The sequence below is a fragment of the Meriones unguiculatus genome, chromosome 4, assembly GCF_030254825.1.
Source record: "Meriones unguiculatus strain TT.TT164.6M chromosome 4, Bangor_MerUng_6.1, whole genome shotgun sequence".
In the NCBI taxonomy this organism is placed as follows: Eukaryota; Metazoa; Chordata; class Mammalia; order Rodentia; family Muridae; genus Meriones; species Meriones unguiculatus.
Window position 1 is genome coordinate 51,230,962 of NC_083352.1, and position 25,231 is coordinate 51,256,192.

General features: G+C 37.6%; 1 protein-coding gene across 3 annotated transcripts in view; it reads right to left on the bottom strand.

The window, feature by feature from the left end:
- The window catches only part of Galntl6 (polypeptide N-acetylgalactosaminyltransferase like 6), a 1,307,600-nt gene that overhangs the window by 723,976 nt on the left and 558,393 nt on the right, over positions 1 to 25,231 (bottom strand). For all 3 annotated transcript variants that reach the window (XM_060381810.1, XM_060381809.1, XM_060381811.1), the window contains one exon: positions 23,982 to 24,120. In XM_060381810.1, coding sequence (XP_060237793.1) covers positions 23,982 to 24,120 — 139 coding nt within the window. The remainder of the gene's footprint in view (positions 1 to 23,981; positions 24,121 to 25,231) is intronic.

Here is a 25,231-nt window from a genome sequence, read left to right on the forward strand (position 1 = left end):
TTGCTGAGTAGTATTCTATTGTGTAAAAATATCACAATTTCTGTACCCATTTCTCCATTGTTGGACATCTGGGTTGTTTCCAGGTTCTGGCTATTACAAATAAAGCTGCTATAAACATGGTTGAGCAAGTATCACTTTTGTGTACTTGAGCAAAGTTTGGGTATATACCTAGCAATGGTATAGCTGGGTATTGAGGAAGCACTATTCCTAATTGTCTTAGAAAGCACCAGATAGATTTCCAGAGTGGTTGTTCCAGTTTACATTCTCACCAGCAGTGAAGGAGGGTTCCCCTTTCTACACAACCTCTCCAGCATGTGTTGTCACTTGAGTTTTTCGTCTTGGCCATTCTCATGGGTGTAAGGTGATATCTCAGGGTCATTTTGATTTGCATTTTCCTGATGGCTAATGAGGTTGAGCATTTCTTTAAGTGTTTCTCTGCCATTCGATATTCCTCTGTCAAGAGAATTCTCTGTTTAGCTCTGTTCCCCATTTTTTAATTGGATTACTTGGTTTGTTGCTTTTCTGCTTCTTCAGTTCTTTGTATATACTGGATATTAGCCCTCTGTCAGATAAAGGGTTAGTGAAGATTCTTTCCCAATCTGTAGGCAATCATTTTGTTTTGATGACAGTGTCCTTTGCTTTACAGAAGCTTTTCAGTTTCATGAGGTCCCATTTATTGGTTGTTGCTCTTAGAGCCTGTGCTGTTGGTGTTCTGTTCAGGAAGTTGTCTCCTGTGCCAATGAGTTCTAGGCTGTTCCCCACTTTTTTTTCTAACAGATTTATAGTATCTGGTTTTATGCTGAGGTCTTTGATCCACTTGGACTTTAGTTTTGTGCAGGGTGATAAATATAGATCTATTTTCATTTTTCTGCATGTGGACATCGAGTTGGACCAGCACCATTTGTTCAAGATGCTGTCTTTTTTCCATTGAATGGTTTTGGCTTCTTTGTCAAATATCGAGTATTCATAGGTGTGTGGGTTTATTTCTGGGTCTTCTATTTGGTTCCATTGATCCTCCTTTCTGTTTTTATGCCAATATCCTGCAGTTTTTATTACTATTGCTCTGTAGCACAACTTGAGATCGGGGATGGAGATATCTCCAGATGATCTGTTGTTGTACAGGATTGTTTTGGAGATTCTGGGTTTTTTGTTTCTCCATATGAAACTGAGAATCTTTTTTTCAAGGCTTGCAAAGAATTGAGTTGGTATTTTGATGGGAATTGCATTGAATCTGTAGATTGCTTTTGGCAGGATGGCCATTTTCACAATCTTAATCCTATCAATCCATGAGCATGGGAGATCTTTCCATCTTCTGATATCTTCTTCGATTTCTTTCTTCAGAGACTTGAAGTTTTTCTCAAACAAGTCTTTCACTTGCTTGGTTAGTGTCACCCCAAGGTACTTTATGTTATTAGTGGCTATTGTGAAGGGTGTTGTTTCCCTAATTTCTTTCTCGGCCCTTTTGTCTTTGGTATACAGGAGGGCTTCTGATTTTTTGAGTTGATTTTGTATCCTGCTACTTTGTTGAAGGTGTTTATCAGCTGGAGGAGTTCTCTGGTTGAATTTTTGGGGTATATACTATCATATCATATGCAAATAATGACACTTTGACCTCTTCCTTTCCAATTTGTATTCCCTTGATCTTCTTTAGTTGTCTTATTGCTCTGGCTAGGACTTCAAGTACTATGTTGAAAAGGTACGGAGAGAGTGGGCAGCCTTGTCTTGTTCCTGATTTCAGTGGGATTGATGTAAGTTTATTTCCATTGACTTTGATGTTGGCTATAGGCTTGCTGTATATTGCCTTTACTATCTTTAGATATGTGCCTTGTATCCCTGATCTCTCCAAGACTTTAAACATGAATGGGTGTTGGACTTTGTCAAATGCTTTTTCGGCGTCTAAGGAGATGATCATGTGGTTTTTCTGCTTCAGTTTGTTTATGTGGTGGATTACATTGATGGATTTCCGTATGTTGAACTGCCCTTGCGTTCCTGGGATGAAGCCTACTTGGTCGTGGTGGATGATATCTTTGATGTGTTCTTGGATTGGGTTTGCAAGTATTTTATTGAATATTTTTGCGTCAATGTTCATAACAGAGAAAGGTCTGAAGTTCTCTTTTTTTGTTGGGTCTTTGTGTGGTTTAGGTATCAGGGTGACTGTCACTTCATAGAATGAGTTAGGTAATGTACCTTCTGTTTCTATTTTGTGGAATAGTTTGAGGAGAATTGGTGTTAGCACTTATTTGAAGGTCTGGTAGAATTCTGCGCTGAAACCATCTGGCCCAGGGCTTTTTTTGGAGGAGAGACTGTGAATGACTTATTCAATTTCCTTGTGGGATATAGGGCTATTCAGTCTTTCTACCTGATCTTGACTTAATGTTGGAAGATCGAATCTATCAAGAAAATTGTCCATTACATTTAGGTTTTCAAATTCTGTGGCATATAGGCTTTTGTAGTATGACCTAATGATTGTTTGAATTTCCTCAGTGTCTGTAGTTATGTCACCCTTTTCATCTCTGATTTTTTTGATTTGGATAGATTCTCTCTGCTTTTTAGTTAGTTTGGCTAAGGGTTTGTCTATCTTGTTGATTTTCTCAAAGAACCAGCTTTTCATTTCATTGATTCTTTGAATAATTTTATTTGTTTCTAATTGATTGATTTCAGCCCTGAGTTTGATTATTTCCAGCCATCTGCTCCTCTTTCATGTATCTGCTTCTTTTATTTTACTGTGGGAAAAGATCAATGATAGTCAACTGAAAAACAGGAGCTTATTTGGGCATATAATTTCAGGGGTTGAAGTTCCTGGTTGGATTGCCTCTATTGCTTTTAGGCCTGAAACTGTAAAGTGTATTATGATTGAATTGTTTTTGAGCCTAGGAGTATTTCATCATGTTGTGTGTATGGAATGACAGAGATACTTACCTAATGGGAGCTCAGATGAAAGAGGAGACTAAAGAAAGGATCCAGGATTTCACCTTTTCATTCCAGGGAATGTCACGAGTGCTTTCCTCCATCAACAAAGCTAGATTTCTTAAGTATCACTCAACTGCATCACAAGCTGACTGCCAAGCTTTTATAACAGTGACTCTTTATACACCAATACAGTTCCCCTTCCTTACTTTATAGCCAAAGATTCCGGGTCATGATGCAGTTAAGGGGATTATAGGCAGAAGCAAGCAATGCATAAAAATAGGGAAAGGAGAATAGCAGGAAAGGTTAAGGTACAAGAGTGAGTTATTGTACAATGAGTACATAAAATCTACATATCAATAGGAAAGGGACATGGTCACAAGTATCTAGGGAGACCAAAAGTGACTAGGTTCGACGGGATAGAGCCCTGAAACTCAGATATGTGCTGACAGGATTTGTGAGATGTTCTAGTTTTCTTCATTATTTCTTTCCATTTTTTTCTGTTGATGAGATAAATACCATGATAAAAAAACAACTTTGGGATAAATCAAAAGGCTTATTTCTAACTTACAAGCTTTATTTTATTATTACAGGAAGCCAACATATGAGCTCAAGATAGGGGCTTAAAACAGAAATCAACAGAGGAACACTGCTGCTTACTGGCTTAGTCCCTTTGGCTTGTTCAGCCTCCTTTTTTACACAAACCAGAACCATTTGCAAAGGGATAGCATTGTCCTCAGTGGGCTGGTCCTTCTGACAGCAATTAACAATTAAGAAAATGATTATAGTGTTTTTACGGTACTCCTGATTGTGTGAACAAGGGGGTCTCTTATTTATATGACTTCTCTCAGGGATCTTTTCCTTCCATTGGTTTGTCTTGTCCTACTTCAAGGTGATGGTTTTGTTTTATCTCAGTAAGTTTCACTTTGTTATGTTTTGATGTTATCTTCTAGAATTCTGTTTTCCTAATAAGATATAAAATTAAAGTGGATCCAGATGGGAAGGGACATGGGGAGACACTGGGAGGAGAAGAGGGAGGGGGAAATGTAATCAGGATTATTTTTCAAGAGTAAAAAAAAATTAATAAAACAGAAAACTGAAATATATATATATGTATATCAACATATTATAAACATATACATATTCATATACTAACCAAACAAGACAATGCCTTACCTACATGGCCACAGGGCAAATTATTTGAGACAACTCTAAGGATCCATCTAAGCAAATGACTCTAGATTTGTGTCACATTGTCAGTAGAAGTTAACAAGATTGGAAGTCATAGAATCCAAACAATCCTCAGCTAGGAATTAATTGTTGCATGTTTATAAAACAATGGCCCTTACTTGGACAATAAAACATGAAGAAAGCTTAGAGTGAAGGATACCTATGATATATATAAGGACTAAAAGAACTCCCTGAGAATTGGGAAAATGTATAGAAAGAGTTAGAAGAATTTTGTCTCAAAAAGGCAGCAAATTAGCTCAAGTCCAAAAGCTCTGGAGAAACCTAACAATACTTAAAAGCAAAAATTTGGTGTCATTTAAGTGTTTCTGAGTACCTTAGATACAAAATGGAATACAATTCAGTCACATTACAATGACATAACATTTTGCACTTTAAAAAGTCAAACCAAAATATCAAATAACAGTAGGTCACTGGATCCCTTTCCAAAAATTTATTTCATTGTGAGGCTTATTACTAAAATCTACAAAACATGTATTTAAAGAAGTCATACTTTCAAAAAGAAAATTTTAATATTTAAAGCTCTCATAGTTAATGGTTTCAAAATTAAGTGAACTCACTTTCTTTCACTTTTATTGAGGTATTTGGGAAGAGAGACATAATTGGTCTTCATTTGTATGGTTTGATTCATGCATATTTTTCATATTTGTTGATAAATCCTCTTAGCACCTCAACAATGCAGTATCAGTTATCACACATTTCTTTTATGAAAACTGGAACTGGAGTGATAGCCATATTGTAAAAACTCTTTAATTAAATCAACATAAAAGAAATTAATTTATGTATATTTACTGTATGTACATACGTTTATGTATAAACGACTTATGGGAAATTTGTAACAGAACATTTTTCATATAGTGTTTAAATGTTATTGGCTAGTACTTTTCATAATAAATAGGCATGGATTCAGATTTTGAACTTAGTTTAGGGCCCATATTCCTAGTTATGATTTGTGCCTTTTGGGGATAATCTAGGAAATTATCTGCAATAGTACATAGGCAGAAACTAATTCAAAATGCTACACTTTGATTGGACTCATGGTATCTTAGTTTCCTCCCCTGTTGCTGTGATGAAACACCCTGGCAAAATCAAGTTAAAATGAACAAGGTTTGCTTGGCTTGTAATTCTAAATTACATTCCATATTTGTGGAGAATGCGGCAAAAGACTTACATATCTAATAATATTGAAAGTCAAAGGCACAGAGCAATGGATTAGTGTATTCATGTCAGTGCTCAGCTCAAGTTTCCTGCTATTATATTAGCCAGGTTTCCTTGTCCAGGGAATGGTGCCACCCACAGCAGACAACTCCTTCTATTACTTAGGTAATCCAGACAATAGATTAATAGCAATGTCTGTAGGTCAACCTAGATAATCCTACAAGGAGATTCTTTTTCAAGATGATTCTAGATTGTGTCAAGTTGATGATTAAAACTAAGCATTAAAAAAAAGACAGTCAGTTTCAAACAAACTATTTATATTCATTTACTGGTATTGTTTTCAGCAAATTTCACCCCAAATTATTAGTTACAGAATGAATTTATTATCTCCTAGTTTATGAAAGAAAAGCCTTGCAAAGGGACATTCTTTATCAAAAGTAATTCAGGTAGCTCCATTTGGTAGAATTTATGCTAACTAAATGAGATTTTCAGAATAGCTAATAATATTGTTTAGTGTGTCAGTCAGATTTCCATCATTGGCAGACAAAATGCCTCAGATCAACAACTTCAATGAAATTTATCATGGTTCGTAGATTTATAAATATGAGTTCACAGGATATTGGCCTTGTTGCTTTGGGACAGAGCATAACACTTCATCGTGGTGAAAATTATACCAGCATTTGCAGGACTTTGAAGATTTCATCTATAACAGTTAGTAAATTATTTAAATTTTATAAGTAGATCAGAAATGTTCTGAAAGTTAAGGGGAAAAGATTTATTTTTCTTTAACCTTTTGCTATTCCATTGTTCGTTCCTTCACAACATGTTTTGCATCAGCTACAGGTCTCTGTGCCCTATATTCAACAGAAGCAAAATGAAATGTCAACTTGACATCTGGCTAGTGACAAGTATATTATGGAACTGATCTGTATAAGTCATTTCCAAGCACCAATTTACATAGTAATTCTTTTAATGTCAGCATATTCAATTTTCAGTGACTGGTTTTTATCACTCCATTTTCTGTTCCAATCTTTCCATGTCAACTGGATTTGATAAAGTAGTGATAATCGGCAATTTGTTTTGCCTCTGGCAAGTTTGAAAAGCTAGTGTTGACTGCCATGTGTGTGTGTGTGTATTTTAGTACAAGGGGTCATCAAAATTACTTGTTTACTCATATATTCATTTGTTCATATAAATATTTTAAATAAAAACATGTAATTTTATAATTGAAAGCTTTTAATGGAATCTTTTTATGTTTATACTATGAAACAATAGAACAAGTACATGTTCATTTGCTATTTGTTTATGTATTCATATGAAGTCCACTAGAGCTACGTAAGGAATAAAAACATCATGCTGATATTTTCTGAATGGTTAATATTTTTTAGAAAAATGTGAGCTTGCTATGTACCTTAAAGATTGTTGTTTTTAGTTCTTAAGGCTCAAAGTTGCTCTCTTTGAAGAAGGTCAAGAATAAATGCTTGCAGTCCAAATGTACAGCTATCCTGGTATTTCAGCTAAGAGAGGAAAGCTCAGAAGAAGTGGACACATTCAGGTGTATTTTGGTAGTATATTTTAATGAGAAGGTTACTGATTTTACTAACAGTAAATGGTGGAATATAAAAAAAAAAAAAAACAGGAGCCAGTACCGAGTCATGAGGAATTTTAGAATGTGGCATCAAATGTTGTGTGCTTGTTAGGAAAGAAAGGATGAAATGGTAAGACAAGAGAAAGCAATAAAACTTTTATTCCTTGAAACGGAGAAAGTGGAAATATAGATAAAGTTGTTAAAAATAGAAATGTCAAAGTAGCTGCCAATTCTATCAAATATCATAACATATATTGGAAAAGATTTGGACTTTTGCAGCATAAAAAGAAACATTAGTGAATCTGACAAGAACATCCTGGTGACATTGTAGTACCTTGAATGAAATTGGAACTGTAGAGAGATAGGGAGTTGGAAGTCAATTCCAAGGTAGGCTTTGGTGTTGTGAGCTGGAGGAAAAAATTAGATCAAGGCTAAATAATAAAGTGGAAGCACTAGTTATCCTGCATGATTAAGAACAAACAATGAGATGAAATATTATTGAAATATGTGATTAATACTGAGTTTTACAGTGCTTCAAAGAATGCTAAACAATCGTTTCTATAGTGGGTTTCCAAATTTTCAGAAGAATTTTACTAGAACATTTTGTGCCTGAAACTGTGATATTTGAATACTTCAATTCAGTACATAAATAATAGACACTTATCACTACATAACGGATATATCCCTCCATAGCCAAATAATTGTTACGTTGACCAGATGATAAGGTCTTTTAGAAGAATTAATAATTATGTTTGGTGAAAATATAAAAACAAGAAAACCCAATCATTTCAGTTAGAAAATTGAGAATGATTTCTGGAGGTATAATTTTTTAATAAAATTTTTATTTTTTATATTAATTACAGTTTATTTACTTTGTATCCCACCTGTAGCCCCTCCCCCATTCCTTCCCTATCTCACCCCCCTCTTTCATCTCTTCCCTGCCCCTCTCTAAGTCCACTGGTAGGGGAGGTCCTCCTCCCCTCCCATCTGCCCCTATCTTATCAGGAATCTTCAGGACTGGCTGCATTGTCTTCCTCTGTGGCCTGGTAAGGCTGCTCCCCCATTAAGGGGAGGTGATCAAAGAGCCAGCCACTAAGTTCATGTCAGAGACAGTCCCTGTTCCCCTTACGAAGACACTTGGATACTGAGCTGCCATGGGCTACCTCTGAGCAGGGGTTCCAGGTTACATTCATGCATGGCCCTTGGTTGGAGTATGAGTCTCAGAGAAGACCCCTGTGCCCAGATATATTTGGTCCTTGTGGTGCTCTCCAGGTCTTACTAACTCCCTCTTCTTTCATATGATTCCTTGCATTCTGCCCAAGGTTTGGTTATGAGTCTCAGCATCTGCTTTGATACACTGCTAGGTAGAGTCTTTCTATGGTAGACTCCTGTACTGTTTCTTTACTTCTACTCTGGAGGTATAATTTATTTACCATGCAATTCATTGTTTCAATATTCTACATATAAATTCAGTATATTTAGGACATTCATACACCTTTATAAAAAGTGGAAGATCAGTTTTAGAGTGTACTCCTCAGTCCAACCAGGAAATTCGTCCATTTATTAAGAGTCATTGCAACCTTTCTTCCATCTACAGCCCTGGGTAACCACTGTCTACTTTCTGCTTTTTTTTTTTTTTTAATTTATCTATGCTTTATTTTTTTAATTTTTCATCAATTACACTTTATTCATTCTGTATCCCCCCATAAGCCCCTCCCTCCTCCCCTCCCAACCCCACCCTCCCTCCTCCCTCTGCATGCATGCCACTCCCCAAGTCCACTGATAGGGGAGGTTCTCCTCTCCTTTCTGATCTTAGTCTATCAGTTCACATCAAAAGTGGCTGCATTGTCCTCTACTATGGCCTGGTAAGGCTGCTCCCCCCCCCCCAGGGGGAGGTGATCAAAGAGCAGGGCAATCAGATTATGTCAGAGGCAGTCCCTCTTCACATTACTATGTAACCCAATTGGACTCTGAACTGCCCTGGGCTACATCTGTGCAGGGGTTCTGGGTTATCTCCATGAATAGTCCTTGGTTGGAGTATGAGTCTCTGGGAAGTTCCCTGTGTTCAAATTTTCTGGTTCTGTTGCTCTCCTTGTGGAGACCCTGTCCTCTCCAGGTCTTACTATTTCCCAGTTCTTACATAAAATTCCCTTCACTCTGCCCAACAGTTGCCCATCAGGCTCAGCATCTGCATTGATAGTCTGTAGGGCAGAGGCTTTCAGAGGCCCTCTGTGGTAGGTTCCTAGGTTGTTTCCTGTGTTCTTCTTCTTCTGATGTCCATCCTCTTTGCCTTTCCGGATGGGGATTGGACATTTTAGTTAGGTTCCTCTCTCTTGCTTAGTTTCTTTAGATGCACAGATTATAGTGGGTTTGTCCTATGTTGTATGTCTATATGAGTGAGTATAGACCATGTGTGTCTTTTTGCTTCTGGGACAACTCACTCAGGATGATCCTTTCCAGATCCCACCATTTATTTACCTGCAAATTTCATGATTTCCTTATTTTTCATTGCAGAGTAATACTCCGTTGTGTAGATGTACCACAATTTCTGCATCCATTCTTCAGTTGAGTGGCATCTGGGCTGTTTCCAGCTTCTGGCTATTACAAATAAAGCTGCTACAAACATGTTTGAGCCAATGTCCTTTTTGTGTACTTGAGCCTCTTTTGGATATATGCCCAGGAGTGGTATGGCTGGGGGTTCTCTCCACCACAGGATCCCCAGGAACCACCAGAAAATAACCTCAAACACCTAAGATAGCACAATGGGTAGAGGCCAGCGTAAAAGCTCAAGCAACAAAAGACAGAGCAATATGGCATCTCCAGAACCCAGTTACCCAGGGGCAAGTAGCCCAGGACACCCCACCATAACTGAAATCCAAGAAGATGACCTAACAACTATGCTCATGAAGATGATAACAGAGGAAACAAATAAGATACGTAAAGACATAGAGGAAGATAAACTCATACTTTCTGCTTTTAAGGTTTCCCTTTAACAGAATTCCATGTGAACAGAAGTGCTTTAATCACACTCTGGCAGTAATTAGTCATTCTTGTTGCCACTTCGCAAAAGGCTTTCAATGTTAACATTTTATCAAGCTATAGAATCAACACATATTGACTTCTCTGAGTAACTACATAATTTTGTTTTATGGTTTATTAATCCATTAATCAGTGAGCAGCCATTTGGTTGGACACTTTATTTCTATTGTAATGAAAATATTCACCTGAAATTTTTGTCTGAACACTTGTTTTCAATTTGTTGGATATCAATGTAGAGGTGGAAGGGCTGTTCCATTAGATTTGGGGTTTAACTGCTTTAGAAACTGCCAGAGTTCATTACAAAGTTGCTCTGTCATCTTATACCTTTACAGAAGTAAAGTTTCTCATCATAACTATAAGCATTTGTGTTTCTAAGCTTTTGTTTATAGTCATTTTAATGAATATAAATAGGTTGCTTTTTAAATTTGTATCCCACCATAATGACAAAAGATATTGAGCAAATTAAAATATATGTATATACATATATATTATTGTACAGTATACAGTAGATACACACACACACACACTTCAGTTACTTGTAAATAACTCCATACAATGTATTTTGGTACACTCAACATTCATTCACTCTTTTCAACCCCTCTCTGAAAATGGGATTGCATCAAATTTAAAAAGTATGTTCAAAGCTTCTCCTTCCAAATACACACACACACACACACACACACACACACACACACATATTAATGAGAATTTGAATTTTTTTTGGAAATGTTTTGAGTGAAAAATGTCTTTTATAAGCCCATGAATTTGAATACTCAGTCCCCAGTTGGTGATACTGTTTTTCTTAAGATGTGTGGCTTTGCTGAAGAAAACATGTCACTGGGGCAGGACTTGGAGAGAATAAGGCTCCAACTAACCCCCAGTTTGCTCTTTCTCTTATCAGAAAGTGAGCCCTCAGCTTCCTGCTGCTATGCCTGCTACAGCTTGCTGCCATGTCTGCCTGCCTGAATAGATTATTATTCCTTGGAAACCATAAACCCAAACAAACCCTTTGTTCTACAAGTTGTTTTGGTAATAGAGTTTTAACACAGCAATACCAATATAACCATTGGCTCTAATGATGCTGATAGTCTGTGCATGGATTTAGGGTCATCTATGGGAGCATGGAAAATCTATTGTGAGCCACAATCCCAGTGAAAACTGACTCTCCCTCCCCAAGCAGCCTTCAACAGCAGTCAGATATCAATAGCTCCAGTTAGTGGTGACAGTTCATGAGTCCATTACCCACCGGACTGGAATAAAGCCATTCAATGATCATAGAAACCTGTGAAATCATGAGCCAAAATACATTATGCCTTTCTTGTTTATCACAATCACTTTGACACAACACCCAGAAGAAATGGAGTATCAGAAATAAAGCCACATGGTTATAACCATCTATTCTAGGCAAGTTTTCAAACACAGCCTACAGTGGGAGAAGATAATTAATAAAAAGAAATTCAGGCAAGGCTGAATATTTACCCATAGAACTCAAAATCACTTCCCTACCTTTGTTTCTATAAATTCAGTTCAAAACAGATTGAAAAATCTTGATGTGACACTTTAAAACTTCAAGAGGTAGACTTAAAGAACACGAGACCAAGGCACCAATAATTACTTCCTAAGATTCAGTGATTCAGGAGAAAGGGAAAAACCACTGGCGAATGAAGTTGTATGAAATTTATAAAAGCATATACAAAGCAAGAAGGCAGTCACAGAGTAAAGGGACAACTCACAAAAAGGGAAAGGTTTAGTCAGTTGTTCTCAAAGGGGTAGATTCACCTTCAGAATGCATGGAGACCCTAACGGACTCAAGATCTAAAACACAGGCAAACCAATGGACAAATGAGTAAATAAATGAGATGATGCTTTTCAAAGATATGCAAATGACCTCTAAGTGTGTGAAAAAGAACTGCTGTCACCTTTATTAACAAATGAAGCACAGCAAAGCCACAATGTCCTCCATTTGTTTAATTAGTTATTTTACTTTGTGAGGTTACACTATAATGACATCATTCTCTTCAAACTCTCCCATACAACTTCTTTGCTCTCTTTCAAATTCAGGGGCTCTTTTTCATTGTTGTTGCAAGCAAAAACTGTTTGGTCTTTATAGTTCTACCTAAGTTTATGTTTTTAGGGTTCATCATATGGTATTGGATAACCAGTTGCTTTGCTCTGCCCTGGAGAAGACTGTTTCTCCTGCTCTTAGCATTTCTTTGTTGCCCATATTTCTTTGTGTAGATTTGAGGCCTTATGGGTTTTCCCCCATTCATGTTGGCAAGTCTATTGTTATTGTTGTCAGAAAGGAGAGGAAAAAAAAAAGAATAAAGTGTAAAGGTTACAACTGACAAAAAAAAAAAGAGTTTATGGTGTTGTTGGACATTACTAGGAGAAACTATATCATAGTGAATTCCCTGACCCTCTGGCTCTTACTTCCGCCCCCTCTTCTGCAGTGTGGCCTGAGCTTTAGGTACAGGAGTTGTTTTATAGATGTATTCACTCAGCCTTTTTTTAAGGGGATGACTTTCCTGAACCTCTTACTATATTTTCTTGTAAGTAGTGAGACAGTTTTCTTTTACTCATGTCAATATTCTACTAGATTTTTTTTTTTTTTTTTTTTTGTAGGAGAAGCAAGGTCCTTGTATTCACAGATAAGCACTAGGGGAACTAAGAATTTTAAATATGTAGAGTTTTCTCTCCAAAAGGAGAGACTTAAAACCTGTTTTCTGACTAGAAGGCTTTTAGTGGATATAATTAACAGCCTGGTGACCTGGGCACTACCTGAATGACGAGGCGACACCTGGCTCCTCTAGACCCTTATATTTATCTCATTTATCCATCAGATTCTTATCATGATCATTGTTTCTCAAGCAATTTATAGAAGTCATTTTTATGGCAGAGGTTACATGTGTTGTGCTTATATATGGCTGAAATAAGCCAGCCAGTGTCAGATTCTCAAAGTTTGAACCACACTGGCTACTGAGTTGTGTTGAAACTGAAATCCTTCTTACCTCATGAAGATTGACACTCTGCAGGCCATGGTGGTAGCAGAGATGCACTGCAGTTTTGGCTTTAATTATACATCTCTTGGCATTTATGTTACTTGATTCTTTGAATCTCCTGATGTGTAGGCTGTCATTTTCCAATAAATCTGACATTTTTTTCCTGTCATCTATTTTTCAAATATCTTATCTGCTTTTTATTCTCTATTTATCCTTCAGGAAGGCTCCCTTGGTGGGGTCATAAGTTCATCCGCATCTTTATTTTATTTTCTTCGGAGTGTTTTCTGTGTTTTAAAATAATCTCTACCTCAGTTTCATCATTTCTCTACTGTATAAATTCTAGTTTTCTGTTAAGACTCTCTAATTTTTTTTAATTTAGTTATTATTTCTCTGTTTGGTTCTTTGTGTAGCTTGTAATTTCTGTTTAATCACTGGTATTTTCCATTTGATGAAAATTTACATAATTCTTTCCTGCTTCATTTGGTAACATTTTCCTTTAGCCTGGTCATTACTTTGAAAGTGACTGTTTTAAAGTCTATCATTTTTGTTATATGTAACCTTTACTATCACTTAAGGGAAATTTATATTACCTGATCACGTGTGTGTGTGTGTGTGTGTGTGTGTGTGTGTGTGTGTGAGTGCAGACCATCCTTTATTGTTTTGATTTTCTGCATGCTTCGCAGTTTGTTGGAATCCCGACATATTATTACATTATGAGTACTACCCCCTGAATTTGTTACCAGTATTCCTTAATTCTTAACAATCGTTCTGATTATTTTAATGAAGTCTATTTCTTTCTAAGACAGTATTAAGACCCCACTGCTAATACTCATGACTGGCAGCTTGGATATTCCCACACTTAGGCGGGTTTTTTCTTCTCCAGATCATACCCAGCTTGGGGTTTCAGTAAATCCTCTTTGGTTGTTTTATTGTTTTGATCAATACAATATCTTGAAATATAAATCATTTTATGACTGAACTCATTAAAATTGTGCCTCTTTTGAAGACATAGATCCCAAAGTTCATGGTTTTTTATTCTTTCAAGATTTCATACAGTATTTTTTTCAGTGTATTTTTTTCCATCCTCCAACTCTGTCTTTACCCAATATCATGTCCTTTTGTTTGCTATAAAAACACCCTAGTAAGGGGAAGAGGGACTGTCTCTGACATGAACTCAATGGCTGGCTCTTTGACCTCCCTCCACCCTCGAGGGAGGAGCAGCCTTGGTAGGCCACAGAGGAGAATATTGCAGCCAGTCCTGATGAGACCTGATAAGCTAGGGTCAGATGGAAGGGGAGGAGGTCCCCCCCATCAGTGGACTTAGAGAAGGGCAGGGAGGAGATGAGGGAGGGAGGGTGAGGTTGGAGGGGAATAAGGGAGGGGGATACAGCAGGGATACAAAGTAAATAAACTGTAATTAATATGAAAAATCGGAAAAAAAAAACAAATATCATTTTCAGTAAAGATCACTGGGCCTAGATGGTTCTATTGTTCTCCTTGTGGAGCTCCTCTGTCCTCTCCAGGTTTTTCTATCTCTGCTTCTTTTATAAGATTCCCTGCACTCTGCCCAAAGTTTGGCTATAAGTCTCAACATCTGCTTTGATACCCTGCTGGGTAGAATCTTTCAGAGGCCCCTCTGTGATAGGCTCCTGTCCTGTTCCCTGTTTTCTCCCTCTTCTGATATCAATCCTCTTTCCCTTTCTGAATGAGGATTGAGCATCTTACCCAGGTTTCTCCTTCTTGCTTAGTTTCTTTAGGTTACAGATTTTAGTATGTTTATACTATTTTATATGTTTAATATTCCCTTATAAGTGAGTATATACGATGTGTGTCTTTCTGCTTCTGGGATACCTCACTCAGGATGATCTTTTCTAGTTCCATTTATTTGCTCGCAAATTTCATGATTTCCTTGTTTTTAATTGCTGAGTAGTACAAACAAATTCCATTCATGGAGATCACCTAGAACCTTGCACAGATGTAGCCCTTAACAGCTCAGTCTCCAAGTGGGTTCCCTAGTAATGTGTACAGGGGTATTCTCTGACATGAACTCAGTGGCTGGCTCTTTGGTCACCTCTTCCTGATGGGGGTGGGCAGCCTTACCAGGCCACAGAGGAAGACAGTACAGCCAGTCCTGATGAGACCTGATAGGTTAAGGTCAGATGGAAGGGAAGGAGGACCTCTCATCTCAGTGGAATTGGGGAGGGGCATGGAAGGAGATAAGGGAGAGAGGGTGGAGTTAGGAGGGGATGAGGTAGGGTGCTACAGCTGGTATACAAAGTGAATAAATTCTAATAAATAAAAAAATAAATAAATAAAAAGGAAAAAACAAATATAAAAATAACATCAAAATTAAAATAATAATAAAAAAACATGGAGTACAATTATGTTATTAACTACCAGCCAGTCCTGAATATGAGGCCTACCTGCTTTGATTGATATAACCAGGTTTTGGCATCTGTTCTTAATTTGGGACTCTTCCCAGACTTCTGGTTCTTCACTTTTTTCTCGACAAATAACTGTCTATAGACACAGCTACATTTTTGTGAAATACACTGGCTGCCTTCCATGTGGTTTCCACTACAATTTTCAGCCTTTGTCAGAGTGTACTGAACCGTTGTAATTTTCAGTTATATTGCAAAGAAGTTGCTTTGTTTGGGAAGAGCATGAATGCCAATTATTTGATGGCATGAGACTCCCGCAGAAACAGGGATCTTCAGCTGATGTAGGGGAGCATGCCAAAACCCCAAGGGTGACCCTGTGCTCCGGGAGCTGAGGTCTCAGGGAGAGGGTCCAACAGCTGCTGCTTTTCTCACACAAAACCAAATACAGGCACGGAAACTGAACCATTTCCTGCAAGTCACAGGCCAGAAGAGCATCTGTTGTCAGTGAAGCCCGAGAGCAAGAGACCCTGCTGTCTCTTCCCCTTCAGCAAGAGAGAACATGAAACTGTTAGAAAAGCAGAAGCTTCGTGTCTCCTGGCGCCATGGCTGGAGACACAGCACAGACAGAGCCCAGTGAACAGTTCTCTGGCTGTAAACACTAGACTTAGTCTTGCTAGATGCCAGCAAAGAAGGATGGCACACTTGTGGTATAATAGCTTTTTTTTTTTTTTTCTTTCGCTACCAAATCTCAACAAGTCTCCTGAATAGATTCTAATTCTTTCCCTTTTTTGGACCATTTTGAGAGGGTTAACATATATTTGTTCTGAAAATGTTTGCTCCCAGGTTCACTAGGGAGCAGGCCAATAGAACGCCCTAGGCTTCCATACCAGAAGCCATTCTTTGGGTGATTTATCTTACAGACACATACTATTGTTACTCATCTGCTTTACAAGCCCTTTGGAATAATAAAAATGGTAACAAAGTTTATCCATATTACTGAAAATACAAATTTATGTTTTAATATAATTTATAAACTTTATTGAGAAAGATTGTTTTAAATAAAACTGAGAATAACGACTTGTAAATAGTTGAGGAATTAGGATGTACAATATGCATTTAAAATACTTCTTTAAAATGATAAGATATTTATTTCAATTTTAAATTACCTGCTCTGATTCAGTCCATTTTGATTAGTAGTAAAATTAAAGAATAATATCGACACTTTTAAAGTTGAATTAGTATTAAGTGTGTATATTTACCCTAGCCCATCAACACATTCATCAATTACATCTTGTACCACCATATTCTAACATCAGGTGACAATTTTACAATAACTGAAGATTTCATGGCTCACTGGTTTAAAACTGAAATCAGTCATTTCCTTGAGAATAACGAAGGTTTCTCAGACCCACATTTGTTATGTGTAAGTTACAGCGAGCCTTAACCATGGCCTTTCATCAGAAAACTTCTGGAGTGAGTAAAATTAACTAATGAATTTAGAGTTATGGTGCTGCATTAACATTTCCAGAAAAAAAAATCCAATTTCTTCTCTACATGTTAAAAGCCTCACTTAGAATTCTCTGTGCAGCCCAGGTTGACCTCAAAGCCTTCGGGTTCTGTCCTCAGCCTCTCAAATATTATAATCACAGGAAGGTGCAGCTGTGACCAATAACATTGAAGATGTGATGCTCTTTCTCATATCCATACAAATTGTTAGAGTTTTTTTATTTGATTCTTGTCATAAATTCACACACACACACACACACACACACACACACACACACAACAGCTTGAGATTCAATAGATACAATTGCAAATCTCTTTCCTAAATGGGTTCCCCCACCTTTTTTTTTTTAATGTACACACTTCCCCACCAACACTCTGAGACAAAGGGCCCTTCTACTTGCCCTCGTTTCCGCTTTCAAAGAAACAGTTTCATGATCTGTCATTCATGCTGTAGGCTCAATGTCTGATAGTTTGTCAGCTGCTGTACCTCCCAGGAAAATTTTCATTGCCACAGTGATTCTATATACCCCTTTTACCCACAGTGACAAAATGTCTTCTCTGTTCCTCAGTCTTTTGCCATAAATGATGAGTATTGTGTAAATTAGTTCTTGTGGTAATATCATGAATCTAAATCTTGACCTGTAGAAACACAATTGTCTACTAATGGTTATAGTGTCATAGTTATACGTATACTGATCATTCATTCCTTCAGTACTTTGTTTGTAGTTGTCATGGCTTTTTTTTCCTACTATTTTCTAACATAAATGTTCTGAAACAGTCTTAACTTGATTAGCATTTGACTCAAGAACATATTTTCCGCCTCCTGTTATGATAGTATCACACCTGGCTGGCGTACAGGAAGAATCATTCTGGTTCATTCTGATGCTGAATTTACTTGTGAGCTCACTGTATGAACTTATTTAATCAACCTTTTATGATTGCCACCGTAAAAACATGAAAAAAAAATATAAATGAATAAGGAGTGGGCCTGCAGAGACAGGACCATGTATGAAGAGGTCCTAAATCTACCCTATTAAAAGGAAGGCCATTGGCTGCTCAGTTTCCAAGTGGGTTTCCTAGGAAGGGGTACAGGGGCCGTCTCTAACATGAACTCAGTGGTTGGCTCTTTGATCACCTCCCCCTGATGGGTGCAGCCTTACCAGGCCACAGAAGAAGATGATACAGCCCTCCTTGATGAGACCTGATGGGCTAGGGTCAGATAGAAGGGGAAGAGGACCTCCTCTATCACTGTTCTGGGGAAGGGGCATATGAGAAGAAGAGGGAGGTAGGCTGGGACTGGGAGGAGATGAGGGTGAGGGATACAGAGGGATACAAAGTGAATAAATTGTAATAAATAAAGTAAATTAAAAAAAAAAAAACAGTGCGAAGCTGGTACAAGACAACAGCAGTGACAGGAGCCATGCAGAGGGTACCTTCTGCTCAATTATGCTGTAAACCTAAATCTACTCTATAAAATACAACCTTTTAATTAAAATAAATACAAAAATTAAAATGAAAAAAAAAACATGAAAGGAGACTTGCTGTTGCCAGTAAAAAAAATGTGCTGGGAGCTATTAAAATTGCGAATAAAAATATTATTCTTGCAAAATTTTGGCTAGGTATGCCCAAACATTTTTGTGAATGAGTTGTAGCGTTAAAGAGTCAAGCCTATTAAATCACATTTTAATATTTCATGTATACTTAAAATAAATATTTAAGCATGTTGACTAAGTCTTAGTTAAAAGTTGAGCATATAACTATTATTTTTCTTAAATTAAAATTAACCCATTAATTTAATTATATAGTGGAATTTCAAATTTAGAGTTAGAATTAATTTATTTTTTGTTTTAAAATATGCATGTATTTAAAATATCATTTAGATTAAACCCAACATTTTTAGAAAATGTTTTGTCAGCCTTTGCCAATTTTGTGAAATGGTTTTCTTTTTTAATTTATTTATTATTTATTACAGTTTATTCACTTAGTACCTCTGTTGTAGCCCCCTCCCTCGTCTCCTCCCAGTCCCACTCTCATTCCCTTAATTTACTTTACATATTGTAATTTTTATGCAAATGAAAATAAGCAAGGTAAATAGTTTCAGAGATGCCTAATAAAGTATCACCATTTGAAACAAACTAAACAAACCAACAAACATAAATGAAAATAAACACCCTGCTGATTGGCAAACCTGGTCTCAGTTTTCAAAATAGTAATCTGTAGTCAGGGACACGAAGGAAGATTGCATTCTTGGTATAGTAAGTAAGTAAAATTCAAAAGGAAAACCGGAAGTTTTCAATTTCATTACATAAACTGTGGAGATAATATCCTTTTTGGTAGGTAAGGCTACTTAGACCATAGAACACTAAAAAGTCAAAAGTTTAGTCTAAGTTCTGAATCTGCTCTAATTTCTCTTTGTTACATGCAGCTGAACCATCCGGTGCTTTGTATCAGGGGAGGCGAGTCCTTTTCTAACAGATGCTCCAATGGGCAAGGCACTCTCTGATGAATACGCATGCTCTTTCTGCACCTCTCAGCTATTATTCCAGAGCAAACATAAACGGCTTTGTGTGATGATTTGGGGATTTGAAGCATACCGTGCCTGGTTCGCCTCCTTCATTTTCATCAGATTGTTAAGTTTAAGGGGTAGTGGAGGAGGAGGAATATTTTGTGGTTTTCTGGTAGCTTAAACAAACCCAGAAGTATGTGCTAACAAGGGATATGAATATGATTTTCAACTCCTTAGCACCAACTCAACCACAGTGCCTCTCACCACAGTCTCCTTTAAGAAACCCTGGTAGGACGTGCCATTTTCTACAAATATAGTTTTAAACCAAGAATGCTGGAACAGTTGCTTAAAAAAGAAGATACAAGAGGAGCATTCTCACATCTGATTGTTTTGTTGTAGTTGTTGTTTTTATTTGTTTGTTTGTTTTTGTTTTAATAAAAGTGGCAAATTGTAAAAAAAAAATTTAATTAAAAAACAAATCTAATTTTGAAGTGATTTACTCTTAATAAAACATACACAAGAAAAAAAAAAAAAAAAAAAAAAGAAAGAAACCCTGGTAGGATCTCCTTACTTATAATTGCTGAGTAGTATTCCACTGTGTAAATGTACCGCAATTTCTTTTTTCTATTAAATTTTTATTTTTTTATATTAATTAAATTTATTTACTTTGTATCCCTGCTAACCCCTCCCGCATTCCCTCCCAATCTCACCCTATCTCCCTCATCTCCTCCCTGCCCCTCTCTAAGTCCACCTGATAAGAGAGGTACTTCTCCCCTTCTATCTAACCCTAGCTTATCAGGTCTCATCAGGACTAGCAGCAATGTCCTCCTCTGTAGCCTAGCAAGGTTGTTCCTCTTTCGGGGGTGGGGGAGGTCAAAGAGCCAGGCACTGAGTTCATTTCAGATACAGTCCCTGTTCCCTTTGCTGGGGCACCCACTTGGATACTGAGCTGCCATAGGCTACATCTGAGCAGGGGTTCTAGCTTATATCCATACATGACCCTTGGTTAGAGAATCAGTCTCATAAAAGACCCCTGTGCCCAGATATATTTGGTCCTTGTGGAGCTCCTGTCCTCTCTGAGTCTTATTAACTCCCCTTTCTTTCATATGATTCCCTGCACTCTGCCCAAAGTTTGGTTATGAGTCGCAGCATCTGCTTTGATACATTGCTAGGTAGAGTCTTTCAGAGGCCCTCTATAGTAGGCTTCTGTCCTGTTTCTTGTTTTCTCTTACTTTCAATGTCCATCCCATTAGTCTTTCTAATTGAGGATTGATTATCTTACCCCAGCTCCTCCTTTTTATTTAAATTCTTTAGGTGTACAGATTTTAGTATGTTTATCCTATCTTAGTACTTGAAGTCCTAGCTAGAGCAATAGGACAACTAAAGGAGATCAAGGGGATACAAATTGGAAAGGAAGAAGTCAAAGTATCACTATTCCCAGATGATATGATAGTATACATGAGCGACCCTAAATATTCTACACTTGATCTTAGCCAAAAGGCCGAGAAGCGATGCGACCCTAAATATTCAACCAGAGAACTCCTTCAGCTGATAAACACCTTCAGCAAAGTGGCTGGATATAAAATTAACTAAAGAAATCAGAAGTCTTACGGTATGCCAAAGACAAAAGGGCCAAGATAGAAATTAGGGAAACAACACCCTTCACAATAGCCACTAACAACATAAAGTACCTTAGAATGACTCTAATCAAGCAAGTGAAAGACCTATTTGAAAAAAAGAAAAAAGAAAACTTCAAGTGTCTAAAGAAAGAAATTGAAGAAGATATCAGAAGATGGAAAGACCTCCTGTGCTCATGGCTCTGAAGGATTAACATAGAGAAAATGGCATTCTTACCAAAAGATATCTACAGATTCAATGCAATTCCCATCAAAATACCAACACAATTCTTCACAGACCTTGAGAGAAAAATTATCAACTTCATATGCAGAAACAAAAAATGATCCTGTACAACAACAGTCTGGAGGTATCTCTATTCCTGGTCTCAAGCTGTACTACAGAGCAATAGTAATAAAAATGGCATGGTATTGGCAATTGAAACAGAAGGGTGGATCAACAGAATTAAAGTGAAGATCCAGAAATAAGCCCTCACACCTATGGATACTTGATTGTTGACAAAGAAGCCAAAACCATTCAATGGAAAAAAAAGATAGCATCTTCAACAAATGGTGCTGGTCCAACTGGATGTCTACATGCAGAAAAATGAAAATAGATCCATATTTATCACAATTTCTATACCCATTCTTCAGCTGAGGGACATCTGGGTTGTTCCCAGATTCTTGCTATTACAGATAGAGCTGCTATGAAAATGGTTGAGCAAATATTCAGGCAAATGGAGGGACTAGAAATGATCATCCTGAGTGAGGTATTCCAGAAGCAGAAAGACACACATCGTATATACTCACTTATAAGTGGATATTAGACACATAATATAGGATAAAAAATAGTAAATCTATACATCTGAAGAAACTAATGAAGAAGAAGGATTCTTTTTTTTTTTTTAATATGTGCAATCTTCATTCATTAATGCAAAATGGATAGACATCGGAAGAGGGAGAAAACAGGGAACAGAAGAGGAGCCTACCACAGAGGGCCTCTAAAAGACTCTACCCTGTTGGGTATCAAAGCACATGCTGAGACATATAGCTAAACTTTGGGGAGAGTGTAGGGTCTCTTATGAAAGAAGGGACAGATAGAAAGACCTGGAGGGGACAGGAGCTCCACAAGGAGAGCAATAGAATCAAAATATCTGGGCCCAGTGATACTGGGATTGATACTCCAACAAAGGAGCATTCATGGAGATCAATTAGAACCCCTGCACAGATGTAGCCCATGGCAGCTCAGTCTCTAAGTGGATTGACTAGTAAGGAGATCAGGTGCTATCTCTGACATGAGTTCAGCGGCTAGCTCTTTAATCACCTCCCCCTGAGGTGGGGGACAGGCAGCCTCACCAGGCCACAGATGAAGATAATGCAGATAGTCTTGATGAGATCTGATAGGCTGGGGTCAAATGGAAGGGGAGCAGGACCTCCCCTATCAGTGGACTGGGGGAGGGAAATGGGAGGACAAGAGGGAGGGAGGGAGAGATTGGGAGGGGATGAGCAAGAAGGGGGCCAAAGCTGGGATACAAAGTGAATAAATTGTAATAATTTAAAAAATAAAATTTAAAAAGAAACACTTGTATGAGAGAGTGCTTAAAATCAGAGGAAGGGAAGAAAGGAAAGAGGGAGAGTGGGAAGAAGGAACAGAAGTAATAGAAACTAACCAAAAGATAAGATATAAATTAAGTGAGATATCTAGATTAAGAAAGAAATATATAAATATATGAAATAACATATAAATGAAGATATAAATTAAGTGAGAATTGTAAATTAGTAAAACCCAAAGTTTTGATAATTGACACTTAAAAGGAAAAATATCATATGCTTTAGGGACTACTGTTTTTTTTTTTTATATCACTTCTTTAGTTCATTTGGCAAACATAAAAATAACTGGTTTTCTCATCAGAAACTGTTTTGGTTTTTTTAGTTTAATTTTTAAATTATTTATTACATGTTACCCACTTTCCATTCAGGCTGTAGCCCCTTCTTCATCTCCTTCTAGTCATACCCTTCTCCCTGTATGTCCCTCCCCTAGTCCACTGATAGGGGAGGTCCTCCTCCTCTTCTATCTGACCCTACCTATCAGAGTTCAACAGTACTGGCTGAATTATCTTCCTCAGTAACCTCGCAAGGCTGCAATACCCAGAGGGAGGTGAACAAAAAGCCAGCCACTGAGTTCATGCCAGAATCAGCTCCTGCTTCCCTTACTAGGAAACCCACTTGGAAACTGAAACTATGGGGTATGTTTGAGCACAGGTTTTAGGTCCTCTCCATGTATGGTCCTTGGTTGGGGTATCAGTCTCTGCAGGCCCCACTGGGCCCTGATATTTTGGCTCTGTTTGTCTCCTTGTGGAGCTCCTGTTCCTTCCACATCTTTCTATTTCCCTCTTCTTTCATAAGATTCCCTGCATTCTACTCAAAGTTTGGATATGAGTCTCAGCATCTACTTTGATACTTTTATCAGTAGAGTCTTTCAGAGGCCCTTTGTGGTAGGCTACTGTCCTGTTCATTGTCTTCTCCTATGACCTATGTCTATCCTGTTTGCCCTTCTGAATGAGGACTAAGAATCTTCCCTAGGGTCTTCTTTCTTGTTTAGCTTCTTTAAGAGTATAGATTTTAGTATGTTTATCCTATATTATATTCTAATATATACTTATAAGTGTGTATATACCATGAGTGTCTTTCTGCTTCTGAGTTATCCCACTAAGGATGATATTTTCTGGGTTATTATGAATTGAAGCCATTAACATAACTCCTGAAGGGATATCTGTCACACAAATGCCCTCATATCTTATTAGCATTCTATGAAATAAAAATTACAGCGGTTATCTTAATCAGTGCAGCTGACATTTTTTCAGAATTTCAAAACGTATTTACTTTTAATTAATCATACTTAAAATTACAAAACATGGAAGTTTTAATCCAAATGATGAACGTGAAACTTTGGTTACACATCCACAGTAATATGCATGAAAAAATAATAACACAAAATAACCAAGAAACCAGCACCTTTGACATGCTTGTACTTACTTAGCATGGCGGATGTCTGGCAGAGACCTCTCTAGAGCAATCTTGTTGCTGACAAAAATATTGAAGCCGTTTTCCCTGTAAGCAGAATCATCATGGTGCTCCTCTGTAAGGGGGTATGGTTTTCCATGCTCACCTTTCCCTACAATAAAAAGTAAAATAAGGTTTTCATCTGAAAAAAACCCACTTCATGTTCTAGAACAGATACTCATCAACAGATAATGGATAACGAAAATATGCAATTATACACAATGGCATACGTGTTAGCATTGAAGAAAAATGGAAAACAGACATATTCAGGAAAATTATTGAACTGAAATCTATTATATTAAGCAAATAAAGCAACACGCCCAAAGACAAATACTTCATTTTCTCTCATATGTTGGTCTTTTAATTTTTACATATCTGTAAAAGTGTATCCGCAGGTGCACATATACTCTTGTGTGTGTGTGTGGACACTGGAGGTTGCCAACACATTGTTCTGCTCCACGTTGAACACTGGTGCAATCTCCACAGTGGAAACGATCTCAAGACGTCACACGCACATACCATGGGTGTCCCCCTGCATTCATGTACCCACTGGTGAGCACGCACCACAGATAGACGTGTGACAGTAACATACATATGAATAAAAACGTCATGGTGTAGTAGAAATAATGCTCAGTCCTTTCCCTCTTTTGTGCATCTGCTTAAGCACAAGGATTTTCAGGTTATTCAGCTGAGACTGAAAACTTGGGACCGCTAACACTTAGTATTTGAGAAAGACATTTGGCACATAAGCTATTCTTTTTAGTACTAAAGTGTGTCAAACTTATAATATGGATGGTTTAAAAATGCGACTCATGGATTGTGTTTTGATACATTGAATTTATCAGTTCTTTCTCCTGCTATTTCATAGTTACACATTTTCTCATTTGTTAAATCTTAATTACAATGAATTTGCAAATAAATACAGAGTAAAATTAACCAGTCCAGGAGGAGGGGCAAGATGGCGGCGCCAGGAGGACTCTCATTCTGAGCAGCAGCAGCAGGATCAGCAAAGTGACCAGTAATCAGAACTCGCGGCCAAAAAACACAGTCATTGTGTTTCCCAGGTGAGAGGATACCCCACGGTGGGGGATTGAATCAGCTTTTAACTCACCTGGCTAAACCACAAAAGAGATCCCGGTTCCGCCAGACACTTGGCTGCCGGCCGCCAGCCCCAGCCCCAGTCCAGAGCCACAAGCCAGTGTCTCTGGTCACGGTCCCAGACT